General features: G+C 35.0%; 2 protein-coding genes across 5 annotated transcripts in view; one reads left to right on the forward strand and one right to left on the reverse strand.

Moving 5' to 3' along the window:
* CHPT1 (choline phosphotransferase 1) overlaps positions 1 to 3,194 on the forward strand; it is a 35,001-nt gene extending 31,807 nt beyond the window's left edge. Inside the window, exons 8-9 of one of the 3 annotated variants that reach the window (XR_009521245.1) lie at positions 165 to 364; positions 3,015 to 3,112. Coding sequence is in view for 2 of the 3 variants with exons in the window: in XM_060025469.1 (XP_059881452.1) it covers positions 165 to 275; positions 3,015 to 3,059 (156 nt within the window). In the remaining variant the exon portion in view is untranslated. Of the gene's footprint in view, positions 1 to 164; positions 365 to 3,014 lie in introns of all 3 variants that reach the window. The other 2 variants (XM_060025469.1, XM_060025470.1) reach the window with 2 other exon arrangements.
* SYCP3 (synaptonemal complex protein 3) lies at positions 3,041 to 10,467 on the reverse strand. 2 transcript variants are annotated; one of them, XM_060025475.1, is made up of 9 exons: positions 9,389 to 10,467; positions 8,410 to 8,552; positions 7,981 to 8,047; positions 7,779 to 7,813; positions 5,952 to 6,069; positions 5,020 to 5,119; positions 4,289 to 4,387; positions 3,224 to 3,328; positions 3,041 to 3,094 (listed from the first exon to the last, which is right to left on the reverse strand). In XM_060025475.1, the coding sequence occupies exons 1-9, from the start codon at positions 9,577 to 9,579 to the stop codon at positions 3,041 to 3,043; spliced, it is 912 nt and encodes a 303-aa protein (XP_059881458.1). In that variant the 5' UTR covers positions 9,580 to 10,467. The 2 variants fall into 2 exon arrangements, with proteins under 2 accessions (XP_059881458.1, XP_059881457.1); XM_060025474.1 differs by lacking the exon at positions 3,041 to 3,094 and having other exon boundaries at positions 3,184 to 3,328; positions 9,226 to 9,500.
* Positions 10,468 to 12,331: the final 1,864 nt, after the last annotated feature.

Raw genomic sequence — 12,331 nt, forward strand, 5'->3', positions numbered from 1 at the left:
GAGGACTACAGTGAGGTCCAAATATGAACTATAAAATGTAATATTTTCGGTGAAGAATTTTTGGTTAAGGTTTGAGTTTAGGGGGTGAGAGGACAGAAAAATAGCTGCTGCTTTAGAAAAGATAGACCATAATCCATTTTATATTTTCTTTTTTGCTTCTAAAGGTCATTTCTTCATTTGATATGATGAGGTACTTTAGTGCTTTGTGCCTGCAAATTTCAAGACACCTTCATCTAAGTATCTTCAAGACTTCATGTCATCAAGCACCTGAACAGGTTCACAAGCATATTGACTAATAGCCCAAGGAAAAGAGGAGAAGCAGTTAGGGGAACCTAGGAGTGAAGGGAATCCCCTTTTTCAGGAGGCTAGTATACTATCAAATAAGGTTATATTTTAATATAAACATTAAGTCCTGTAGATTCCATTATGTCTGTTTCAGTGGCAAAGCCCTCGTTGTGTAGCAACATTTTTTATCAAGGTATTATCAGAGTAATACAATCTGTAAATTAATTAGAAACAAAACCAAAGAAAGAAATTTCAATTTTCTGAGTATAAGAAAGTGAACCACTATAGTTCTAAAGAGCAATCTCTTTGTCTCAGAAATCCTTATCAGACAATTGGGGTTTTCTCTGCCAAAGGATTACATAAAAATTCAGGACTTAAAGGATTTTATCCATCTTGAGGGTGATGCTTACTTCGCTAAAAATTGACAAGTGCGTTCATAATATTACATAAGTGCATGAATTGTAATAGTGTAATTATCGAGTCAAATGATGTTATAGGTATTTTTTATTAGCCATTTTCAAAAAAGGTACATTAATTACTATTGTATAAAACGAAATACTTGCTTTAGTGTACCAACTTCTGTAATTTGTAGTCAGTAAGAGGAATTTATCTTACCAGTTCAGAAAAACAAATGAATCTTTACAGTGAGGGCAACTTGTTCCTTGATATTCTGAGTTTAAACTTCATTGTCACAAAAAAAGGAGACATTAAACATTTCCCTTTGTGAAAAACAAAACAATAGCTAAAGCACAATTGACGTGTAAGAAAATTAGTAATTTATGAAAACATAGCAAAACTATCTTCCCTTTAGAATATCAGCTAAAGCTACTTCAAGTACACTTTTACTCATCTGAGGTAAAATGGGGATAAAATAAGTATCTGTTATTCAACAACTAACTACATTATGTACTGATTCTCATCTTTCCACTCCCACTTAAAAGTGTTTACCTTGCTCATTATGAATAATAGAACTATCACATGGGTCTTTGGTGATCCAAATCCTCAGACTCCCATCTTACCTGTTTGTAATTTTATCCAACAGTTCTGTAGACCATAAGCCGTATGGTGAAATAATTTTTTTTAAAAAAGGAGTAATGAACATGTACTGTATCTTAATATGCAAGAAAAAGGCATATTGAAAAAGAGTGAAAGTTGATATTCCTTAAAAGGAAAAAATAGGGATTTCCCTGGTGGTCTAGTGGCTACAACTACATGCTCCCAATGTGGGGGGCCCGGGTTCGATCCTTGGTCAGGGAACTAGATCCCACATGCTACAACTGAGACCTGGTGCAGACAAACAAATATTTTTTTTTAAAAAAAGGAAAAAATATATACTTATGTGAATTAAGTACACAGAAAATACTCTGGAGGACTTATTTTGCCTCTGAAACAACTGGTAAATTCAATAAGGACCTTCTTAATTTGAATAGTACTTAAAACTTAAATTTTATAATACTTAAAATTTACATTCCAGCATGTACTTTGGCTTAAAAGGCTTTACAAAATGCAAAAATTTAGGAAGTAAACTGTCCCCTTAATGTCAGATATTTGTTCATGGTGGAGGACTAATTTCTTCCTACATAAGTTAGCACAGTTAGAAAAAGAGAATCAGTATGGATTCATTTTTAAAAACTTGGAAAACCTAAAACTAAGATAAGTGTGGGTTATGCAGCAAAAATTAGAATTTAAAATATGGAAAAACAGGACAAAGTCACTCCTTTCTCCATCTTTTGGGCATATTTTTTGTTTTTGAATGATTCAGTGAAAGTAGTTTCAGCAAAAAATAGTAAGTTTAACTCAAATATTTCAAACAAATGCTGAAACAATTTAATATTTATTAAATCAAGAGTTTCATATGTTTTTCTATGTTAAAAATGCACATTTTAAAATACAGGATGTAGGAATTAACTGTTCAAATTTGGAAATGAATGTAAAAACATCCATATACTTACTGAATATTAAAACTGAAAAATAAGACATTCTGTGTAATTTATAGTTAAAGACAGATGGTTAAAGACATTCTGTGTAATTTATGGTTAAAGACAGATTGCAGGATGCAATTTGTCATTACTAAGGGCATGTGTCATTTAATTGTGGACTGAGCCAAATTAAATGGCATTTTGATGTTGTGGAAATGACATTCACAAATCCATGTCTTAAAATGGATTATTTATATATCTTGTTCAGTTGTGTTAATGGTTTTTAGCAGTTTAATTTATTCCAGAACGGAAACTGAAGTTGCGTTTAATAAATTTTGTAAGTCAATAGAATGTATTTTCTTTTGAAATCTTATTTTCATTAGAATTGGTAGTGTAACTTAATGAATATGCATGAAAGGGTGTACGTATAAAACAGATTTTGTGGGTTTTTTTTTTCCTTAAGAACAAAATTAATTAACCATCTATACCTATGCTTTCTACCTTTTGGAAGTGATACAAATACACTGAAGCCAAAACTTGAAATTAAATCATATTTATTGCTAAGAGTTAATTGACAAATGTTAGAAAAAATCACTATTAGTATTAAAGAGCTGAAAGCACAGTGGTACATATAATTTAGGAATTGCTGCTACTCACATAACTTCATTATTTTATTTGGAGGTGAAGAAGAAGGGTCTTGCACTTAAGCTAATGATTAATATGATGTAATATTTTAAACCAGAATTTTCAACCACTCTAAAAACTTACATGCCTCTTAGCTAATGTTATAAATTGTATCATATTACTTAGGTTCAAGTTATTCCTTCAAAGAGTCATCAGAATAACATGGACTGAAGAGACTTTCGAACATTTGCCATCTCTTGCTGCTGCTGTCAAATGAAAGGAGATATTAAACATTTGTTTAATTTTTAGATAAGTGTTATACATATTTCAGCAAATAAAATATTTCAATGCTTACAATAATCCTTATTTTTTCAATTTTAAATATAATAACTTACCGTTTCCATCATAATTTTTTTTTGCAACATAGCCATTTCTTTTCTAAGTTCGTTTTGTGCACCAGTAAGTAGATAATCGTGATTCTTCTCCAAGTCTTCCATACTCTAAAACACAAAAGGCTAGTTCAGTTACAAACCACCACTTTTCATCTCAGGTTCAAAACTTATACAATTAACTTTCAAAAGCAGGAACTTTTTAATATTCATCAATGCACATTATTTATCTCAAATAAAAATATTCTAATACATGGAAACCAAAATATCCACTGAAGGAATAGAAAATGTCAGACATAAATCAAATATTATTAAAGGAGGTACAATAGTAGTGTACCTTCTCACTGGAAGAAACAAACAAAAATCACACAAAATTTTATAAAAGGAATAGAAGCACAACTTCCCGTAGCTATATAGTAGAAAATGGGGACGTAATTCCAATTTAGTTGGCAAAAGAATAAGACTGAAAGGAAGGTTAGGAAAAGGGGTTAAAAGTATTCTAGGGCAAGAGCATAAACAAAAGCATGAAAGTTCAAAGTGAGTGAGTTCAGAGAAAGCCGTTATGTGGAGAGGGTGGAAGTAATGGATGAATGTAGTAATTGGAGCATTAAAAAAAGAATCGTATTTTTTGGGGGTGAATCTTGAATACCTAAGAATTTAGCATGAGAAGCTACTGACAGTTTTTCAGGAGGGAAAAGGTAATGTTATAGAAAGATAATATGGCAGACCCACGAAGGATGGGTTGGAAAACAGAAATCAGTTAAGAGTTTTCATAGTATAAGCAAAGAATAATGAGGTTCTGAACTAGGGCAGTAGCAGTGGATGTGAAGAATAAGAGAGATGGAGGAGTCAAATATAGTACTGAAGTTCCTACACCAAGTGGTAATACTTAGTGATAGCATTTAGCACTTAAATTAAATCGAAAGCAATGCATTCAAAATGGAAAACTGTTAAGAATTTAAAACGTATAAGCAAAATGTTCTTCCCTTAAACTGAGAAAAAATTTATCTTCTACTTCCACAAATGAATTATATTTTGTAAGAATGTATTATGTTACCAAATACAACAAACCTTTATGAACTGCTCATATAATTGTTTAATTGTTTTCAGTCTCTGGTTCTGAACAATTCTAGACTGTTGAAAAACTTTCTGTTGCTGTCGAAACATATTCTACAAATGTAAAAGAAAAAATTATGAAATAACAATTTGGGTAAAATTTAGCAAAAATTGATTCTACATTACACTTAAAAGGAATAGTTTTTAAATCAATATTTTTAAGATTGTAGCATTTACTATGACTGAGTTTACATAATTTGTGTTCACCACTTATATACAATAATATAATAACCCTACCGGTCATTGAGTAGGAAATCTCAACAGTACTCAAAACATATTTTAATTCTTGGTGCTTTCAATGGCAACACAGATGATCCTTACAATATTGCTGGTCTTTCAGTTTCTTGGCCTGTTTTCCACCAATGACTTTTGTTCTTCACCCTACTTTAGCCATCCACTTACATATGCATACCCTAGATTTTGTCATTACCAAAAACTATAACCTCTGCATAGTATTAATAATAGCAAACTTGATATTAACAATATGTTACGAAGCAAAGACCAACAGCTTTTATGAGTATGGTATGTGCCTGTACTTCTGCATTCAGCAGAACCAAACTCATATAGCCAGCAATGGGCAGTGGAACCTGGCTAAGGTCCATGGATGTACTGCAAGGCCGGCCTCTACTTGACACTTGGTAATAGTAGATTAATTATAAAGCTATAAAGCTAAGCATAATACTAACAGTTAGTTTTTCTTCTTGTTCATCAGCTTTCTGCACATCTATATCCCACTGCTGGAACAAAGTCAGAAACTGCTGAGAATATTCTTGGTTAAGCTTCTGCCTGTAAAACATAATGAACATTGTCATATTTCACATCAATATGGAAAGACTTTCAAGACAAAACTGATTTGACTAATTATACTATAATAAAAAAGAAAATAATATCAAATTTTCAGATGTGAAGCCAAGAAGTTATGATTTATGATGATTCAGAAGTATTTATTTTCCTAACCAACTAACAGAAAAACCCTCTCATGTACTTTAAGCTCTTGAAAACTAAAGGAGTTTTATTGTACATATACATTTTCCAGAAAAGTCCATTTTATCTCCAAGAATTTATTTTTCATTTTCTCCTACTGAATATAGGTTGTGATATGATAAATAGATTCACTGAAGTTATTATATTTATCATATAACATTTCCAAAATAGAAATATTTCACTTAATTTTTCCTCATTTTGGTACAGTGATTTTGTACAAAAGAATAGTTAATTCAGCTAAAATATACAAATTATTTATAATACATAAGGTTGATCTTTTTCTACACTGTTAAACAGTTAACTATCATAAGACTAATGGTTTATATGACATTTACTTTTTATTCAGCTAGTGTATTTTTAGAATGAATATAAATTACCTTTATTGTTAAAAAAAACCCTCAAACATTATTTAAAAGGGGAAAAAGGACATCTTTATTGATTTCTAGGAAATATTTCTCAAGTCTGTGAAGGAATGAAGTTATAGGACTAAAGGACTTAGAGGAAAATCAAGCCAAATATACTTTTTTACTGGAGATCCCAATAAGTAGAAGATGATAGTACTTCTCATAATTTGCACCGATGAATACTAAGAAATGATGCAAATGTTGTGGCAGTGAAAAAAACAACATCCTACCTTTGCTCTTGTTGGGTTTTCCAAATGTTTTCAATTTTCTGGTTACTGGTTTTGAGAGAAGCCTTGGTATACATTTCTAGTCTTTTTCTCTTGGCAAGAAGAGCCTTGTTAATATCAGCTATATTGAAAATAAATACTCATTAAATTTAATGTGGAAGAAAGTTACTTTGTTCCCACGTATTCAAATAAACATGGATAAAGCTGGTTCAAGAGTTTTGAAAAGATCTTTAAAAATACACATAATATCAAAAAGCAAGATTATTTCCTTGCTTTTTTTTTTCTGAGAAAACTTTTAGTTATTGGTATCCCAATTCTGATTTTCCTAACTAGAGATAATTTTTTAATTTAGAGGTGATTAAAAAGAGCTAATAACTGAAAGAAAGGGTCTGAAGGACAGACTTTAATTTCTTCATAAGAAAACACTAATAAAGGCTAAATTTAGAACTCATTATATGAAACGCAAAACTATTTTAAGAGTCTAAAAAGAATAAAAATAGTTAAAGAAAATACTTTTTTAAAATATAGTCAGTGATACTTTAAAAAATATTTTTACTAAAAGAGACAAAGACCAACCAAGCATAGGAAAATCTTATTTTAAGTAAATATCTAAATAAATTCATTCAAGAATCCTTTTAGGGCTTCCCTGGTGGCGCAGTGGTTGGGAGTCCGCCTGCCGGTGCGGGGGACACGGGTTCGAGCCCTGGTCTGGGGGGATCCCACATGCCGTGGAGCACCTGGGCCAGTGCACCACAACTCCTGAGCCTGCTCTCTGGAGCCCCGCGAGCCACAGCTGCTAAGCCCGTGCGCCCGGAGCCTGTGCTCCGCGGCGGGAGAGGCCACCGCAATGAGAAGCCCGCGCACTGCAACGAGGACCCAACACAGCCAAAAAGAAAAAAAAAGAAAAAGAAAAAAGAACCCTTTTAAATACATTCTTATGGGACATTTTACCAATATAAGTACTGCGTTTCATAAACTTTTTAATACTTCAGGTAATCCTTTGCTAGGCACGTGCATAGGGATCTACCATCAATAGTTACTTTTCAGTAATCATGATGAGGTGACCTACACTATTACATAAATATTTTGTATTTCCAATATCCATCTGTAATAATAAACTTATAAGACAGATTGTAAAACAAGCATTTTGTTACTACCAAATAGGGCAAAGCTTTCAAAAAAGACTTGATTATATGAATAATACTAGAGAGGAGCCAAATATTGACTCTTTTATAAGAATACTATCCCCTAACACAGTTAACGTAACTGGTATTTGACATACAATTTAAAGTTTATGAACTTTTTATCTGATCTCTTGCTTACTAGCAAGGTGGTCTTTAATTCTCAACTACATAGTTTAATAATGTAAAAATAAAAATAAAGTTACTTTAAAGGCTTTAATTTACACTGCCCTTCCTAAAGAACACAGGAATGCCATAGAAAATAACTAAATTGAGAAAATGAAAAACTAACATATACAGATATGTGCGTGTGTTTGTATCACTTAGTCCGTGAAAGTCCAAACAGAGGGATAGACACTTTTCCCATCCATTTTTGCTCTAAAATTTCATAGTCCATTAAACTCACACACCTATAAAGTAACAGGACCATTCTTAACTTACCATCGTTAGCACCATCTCTTTTCACGTCAACAACTGGAAAAAGTTAGTAAGGAAATCTATGAAGCCGAACCACATATACTTGTGCAAAATCTTACATATGAGAACAAAGCATTAAATAACAGTCTTATATTCCACTGATTATTACTTACTATTATACAAATTATATGGTTTAAAACAATTTTGAATACAAATATCTCCTAAAACATACCTCCAAATCTTTCCAGCATATTCTGTACTTCACCCCTGTGAAAAAAAAATACATCAAAAAACTTTTAATTAAGGATCCATAAAATATCATTCTTGTTTTGGAAGAAATATCACATGCCCAGTATTTTACATGCAATACTCATTGGACAACCAAATAGACTTTTTTTTAAGTCTAAGAGGTGAAAATTGTTTAAGCATATTACCCCACGTCTTCAACTTTTCCTGCAGAAGTCCTTTTCTTCCCATGTTTATCAAGTACTGGAGTCTTCCCTGAATTGACAATAAAAAAAGAAAAAGTTGAAATTAAGTATGCTATTTTGGTAATTTTTAAATGGAGTAATATCTTAATTTCGAGGTTTTTTGAGGCTTTGTGCCAAGACAAGTTTTTAAAACAGACGTATAAATGCACTACTTTCTCTGCAGGTTAGATGGAATTAAATCAGGATCCAAGGCCATTTTATGGGAACAATTTTGCAAGTCTTCCTGTGTTAATGTCATAATAATCTATGTACTGTTTATCAGACATCAGGCGAAAGATGCTATAGGAGCTTCACTAAGTCCAAATAAGAAACATGAAGTACATGAAAATAAATGCAGGACATGGTCACTGCCCAACATTAGCTATACGGTACCTTCGATGACATCCTCTGAACCAATCAGATGTTTTTTATCTACTTTCTCAAAGTCACAGGCTCTTATAACCTGATCCTCCATGAATGTCCTCCCAGATTTCCCGGTATGTTTTCTTCCTGAGGGCACCATTTTTCGATGTTTTCTGATTAAAAAAAAAAAAAAAATCAAACCTGCTGAATCCAAAGACACCATTTAAATGAACTGGCAAATTTCAAAATGAGAGATATCAAATAAAGATGATTTTAGTCGAATACCACTTTAGGAGTCTTTTCATTTATTCTGTTGGACCAAAAGTTAACAGAAGAAGATAATGACTGCGCCGCCCCTGACGCCGGCGGTGGTTCGCCTCTGAGGACCGGGAGGGCGGCGGAATCCTAGCCCGGCCAGGTTCTGGCTAAATCGGGGCAAATCTAGACCCAGCCGATTTCAGTCACAATGTGAAAATCGTAATTACTGACAGGATGGATCACGAGCCCGCCCCAAAGAAGTTGCCAGCAACAGAAAGACAACATAAAACGTTCTGAGTCCTGAGCCGCAGAAAATAACGTCCCGTAAGATTTCCACGACCCAGGCCTCGAGGACCAGTGAAGGGGAGACCTGGCTTCATCTAAATGGTTTCTGCGGGGTGTGGGCCCGCTGACGAGGGCCCACCCTCCTCGCCTGCTGTCAACCTGTCCACCCGCCCAGCGTCGCGTCCAGTCCCGAGGCAGCGCAGCTAGCGCCTTTCCGCCCACTCGCGGCCCTGCCCGCAGGGAGCTGTACTGCCTTCAAATTCCTGTCAGGCGCCCCAGGGAGACCCAGCGGGTAAGATTTACCTCACAGGTCAAGAATAACCCCTGGCTCACATTCCCGCGCGGGACAAACGCTCCCCTCCTCACACCTGAAAAACACCCCTATGGCCGACGACCACAGTTTTACGCCTCAGTACAGAAGTCCCCGCCGCTCCCGCCTCCCCTGCCCCAACCCCTCAGACGTAACCTCTTCACAGCCTCGAAGCTATTCCGAAGCAGGTCAGAATTCTCGCGGAAGAAAAGCCGACCTCGCCTCGTCCGGGAGCGTCTCTGATTGGCTGGCAGGAGGGCACATGCGTGCAGCGACCCCGGGGGCTCCGCTCCCTCGCACGCCACGCCCAACGAGAGTGTTGACCCAGAGCACCTTGCGGGCGGCATCTATGGCTAGTACACCGGAAACGAGGCACTTTCCAGTTTCTTTTTGTAATTTAAGTTTAAAATTTTTACAATATTTTAATAATAATGTTGCAAAAGAATATAAAGAACACACAACTTAATTTGTGAAGTACAGTTTTACCAGAGCCTGTTGCATCTCCTCAGGGAGTCCTTTCCCTCCCATCCCCTCATTCCCTACTCAGAGATTTTTTTTTTTAATTATCTTGAATTTTGTGTTAATCATTGGACCCTCCCATTTTCTAAGTTTTGTTACCACATGTATGTGCCCTGAAACAACTCTGCTTAGTTCTGTTTGTGTTTGGGTAGTATAGAAAGTTGTACCATATTCTATGTAGTATTCTGTCATTCGCTTTTTAAACAACATTATGTCACTAAGAGAATCTAGATTACATGTAGCCATAGTTCTTTCATTTTCACTGCTGCAAAATATCCCATTGTGCCTCTATTCCACCATTTATTCATTTATTTTCTTGTCTGTGGACATGTGGGTTATTTTCAGATTACAGCCTGTATAAACAATGATCCTATGAATATTCTAATCTCCTGCATATATGCTAAAGTTTTTACAGAGTATCTGGGTGTGAAGTTTCTCAGTCATAGGCTAGATGATGTAAAAGCCAAATTGGTTTCAAATTTATACTCCCACCAACAGTGAGTTCCCATTGTTCAATGCACTCATCATCACTTGGTATAGTCAGATTTCTTAATTTTGCCATTCTAGTGGGTGTAAAATGATATTTCTTTAGGGTCTGCTTTTGTATTTCTCCAATCACTCATAAGATTAAGCTCTTGTTATGCTTATTGGCCATTTGCATTTCCTTTTCCTTAAAATATCTATTTGGGTTTCTGGCTCATTTTTCAGTTGGGTTATGTGTTTCTTATTGATTTGTAGCTCTTTATATATGGGAGTGGTGTTAATATTTATGACTGCTTTCTGTATCTTTTTAAATGCATTTATTTTTATCCTGAAGTCATAAAAATACAAAATTTTTTTTTTCTTTTTTTTTTTTTTTCTTTTTTTTGTGGTACGCGGGCCTCTCACTGTTGTGGCCTCTCCCGTTGCGGAGCACAGGCTCTGGACGCGCAGGCTCAGCGGCCATGGCTCACGGGCCCAGCCGCTCCATGGCATGTGGGATCTTCCCGGACCGGGGCACGAACCCGTGTCCCCTGCATCGGCAGGCGGACTCTCAACCACTGTGCCACCAGGGAAGCCCTACAAAAGTTTTAAGGCTTTAGTTTTCATTTTTAAGCCTTTGTTCATCTAGAATTTATTTTTGTGCCTGGTGACAGGTAGGGTCCAATTACTCCCCGCCCCCGCCCCTCACTGTGGAAACCAGTTTATTGAATAGTGCATGCTTTCCCTTTAACAGCTACGTCATCTGTCATGCTTCTGTATGTTCTTGAGTCTGCTTCCCTAGCCTGTTCCACTGGTCAGTTTGCCTATTCCTGTGGCAAAGTCAGTTTTCATCATTCCAGCTTTATTAAAGGTTTGGCATCTAAGAGGGCAAGTCACACCTTATTTTTTCTTCAGGAGTATCCTGTGTATTCGTGAACTTTTGCTTTTCTAGTAAATTTTAGAATCACTTTTCCAAGTTCCAGGAAAAAAAACAAAACAACCTACTGGATTTTAATTGGAATGGCAATAAATCTATACATCAATTTGGAGAGAACTGAGTCTTCCGATTCTTGAACGTAGCATATTTTCCATTTATTTAGAACTTCTTTAATATAATTCAATAAAGTTCATTTTTTTCTCTGTGTAGAGTTTGCACTTTTATTAGATTTATTTATAAATAACTTATATTATGTCTCTATTTTTTTAAATTGTTATATAATTTTGTTCTAATTGGTATATAAATATCCAATTGATTTCGATATGGGTCTTATTTCTTTTTAAATCCACATTTTAAAAGTTTATTTATCTGCTTATACACAACATTGTTCCAGACAGGGTTTAAGGTGGCTTAAAAGACTCCATAAAATACACCAAGGAATTAGTAATAGAAGAACCAGGAATGAAACGTATGCAAAATGCTTATATAATCCTACTCGTTTACTCTGGGTGGACCACAAATTTGGCTCTAAGTTTTCAGCAGGCAGTCAGAAAAGGAAACTTAGTTACATCATTTACAGTGTTCATAAAGCAAAACCAAACCAGTTACCCAAGCGAAGCACTGTTATTCCTAATATTAAAACCAGAAAGAAATTTCTCTTGAGAGGCTTCATAAAGAGGTCAGTGTATGATGTAATTATCAGTGTTCTCAGTAGCAACCTAATGGGAGACACAAAGATGAATTTCACAGGGCTCTTTCTTCAATACAGGCAGATGGCATCACATCAACTTGAAAATCAGGAAAAGCAATTTTATCATGAGTTTGGGGGTTGATGGGGGGAACACAATATGATATGGTCAATGTACTCAGCTCTTTGCTCTGCTCAACAAAACCAAAGATACATTTTGGAACAACAGAGTTGAATCCAGTACCCAGAATGTCTCCGGAGAAGTCCTGAAACCCTTAAAATTCTATGCAACATTGTCTGAATAGGTGCCTTTATTCTTCTTGCCAGAGAAAACATAGTTTATCAGATACACTGCACTCAGCGTACCCAGGTGAGACACATAAATTAGGAACCATTTCTTTAGAAAATCTACAGAATTAGACTACAAATCATTCATGCTATTCAGACACTTATGTTTTCTTCTTATAGCCTAGCTTATTTTTCCTCTGCAAAA

Source organism: Delphinus delphis, chromosome 11 (assembly GCF_949987515.2).
Source record: "Delphinus delphis chromosome 11, mDelDel1.2, whole genome shotgun sequence".
NCBI classification, from domain to species: domain Eukaryota; kingdom Metazoa; phylum Chordata; class Mammalia; order Artiodactyla; family Delphinidae; genus Delphinus; species Delphinus delphis.

Excerpts from the sequence above, each read along its gene's own strand:
- SYCP3 (XM_060025475.1), bottom strand. The coding sequence starts at position 9,579 with ATGCCGCCCGCAAGGTGCTCTGGGTCAACACTCTCGTTGGGCGTGGCG. Across the intron at positions 8,048-8,409 it reads TTCAGAGGATGTCATCGAAG|GGAAGACTCCAGTACTTGAT; the intron begins GTACCGTATAGC and ends TTGTCAATTCAG. Across the intron at positions 5,120-5,951 it reads AAAACCCAACAAGAGCAAAG|GCAGAAGCTTAACCAAGAAT; the intron begins GTAGGATGTTGT and ends TATGTTTTACAG.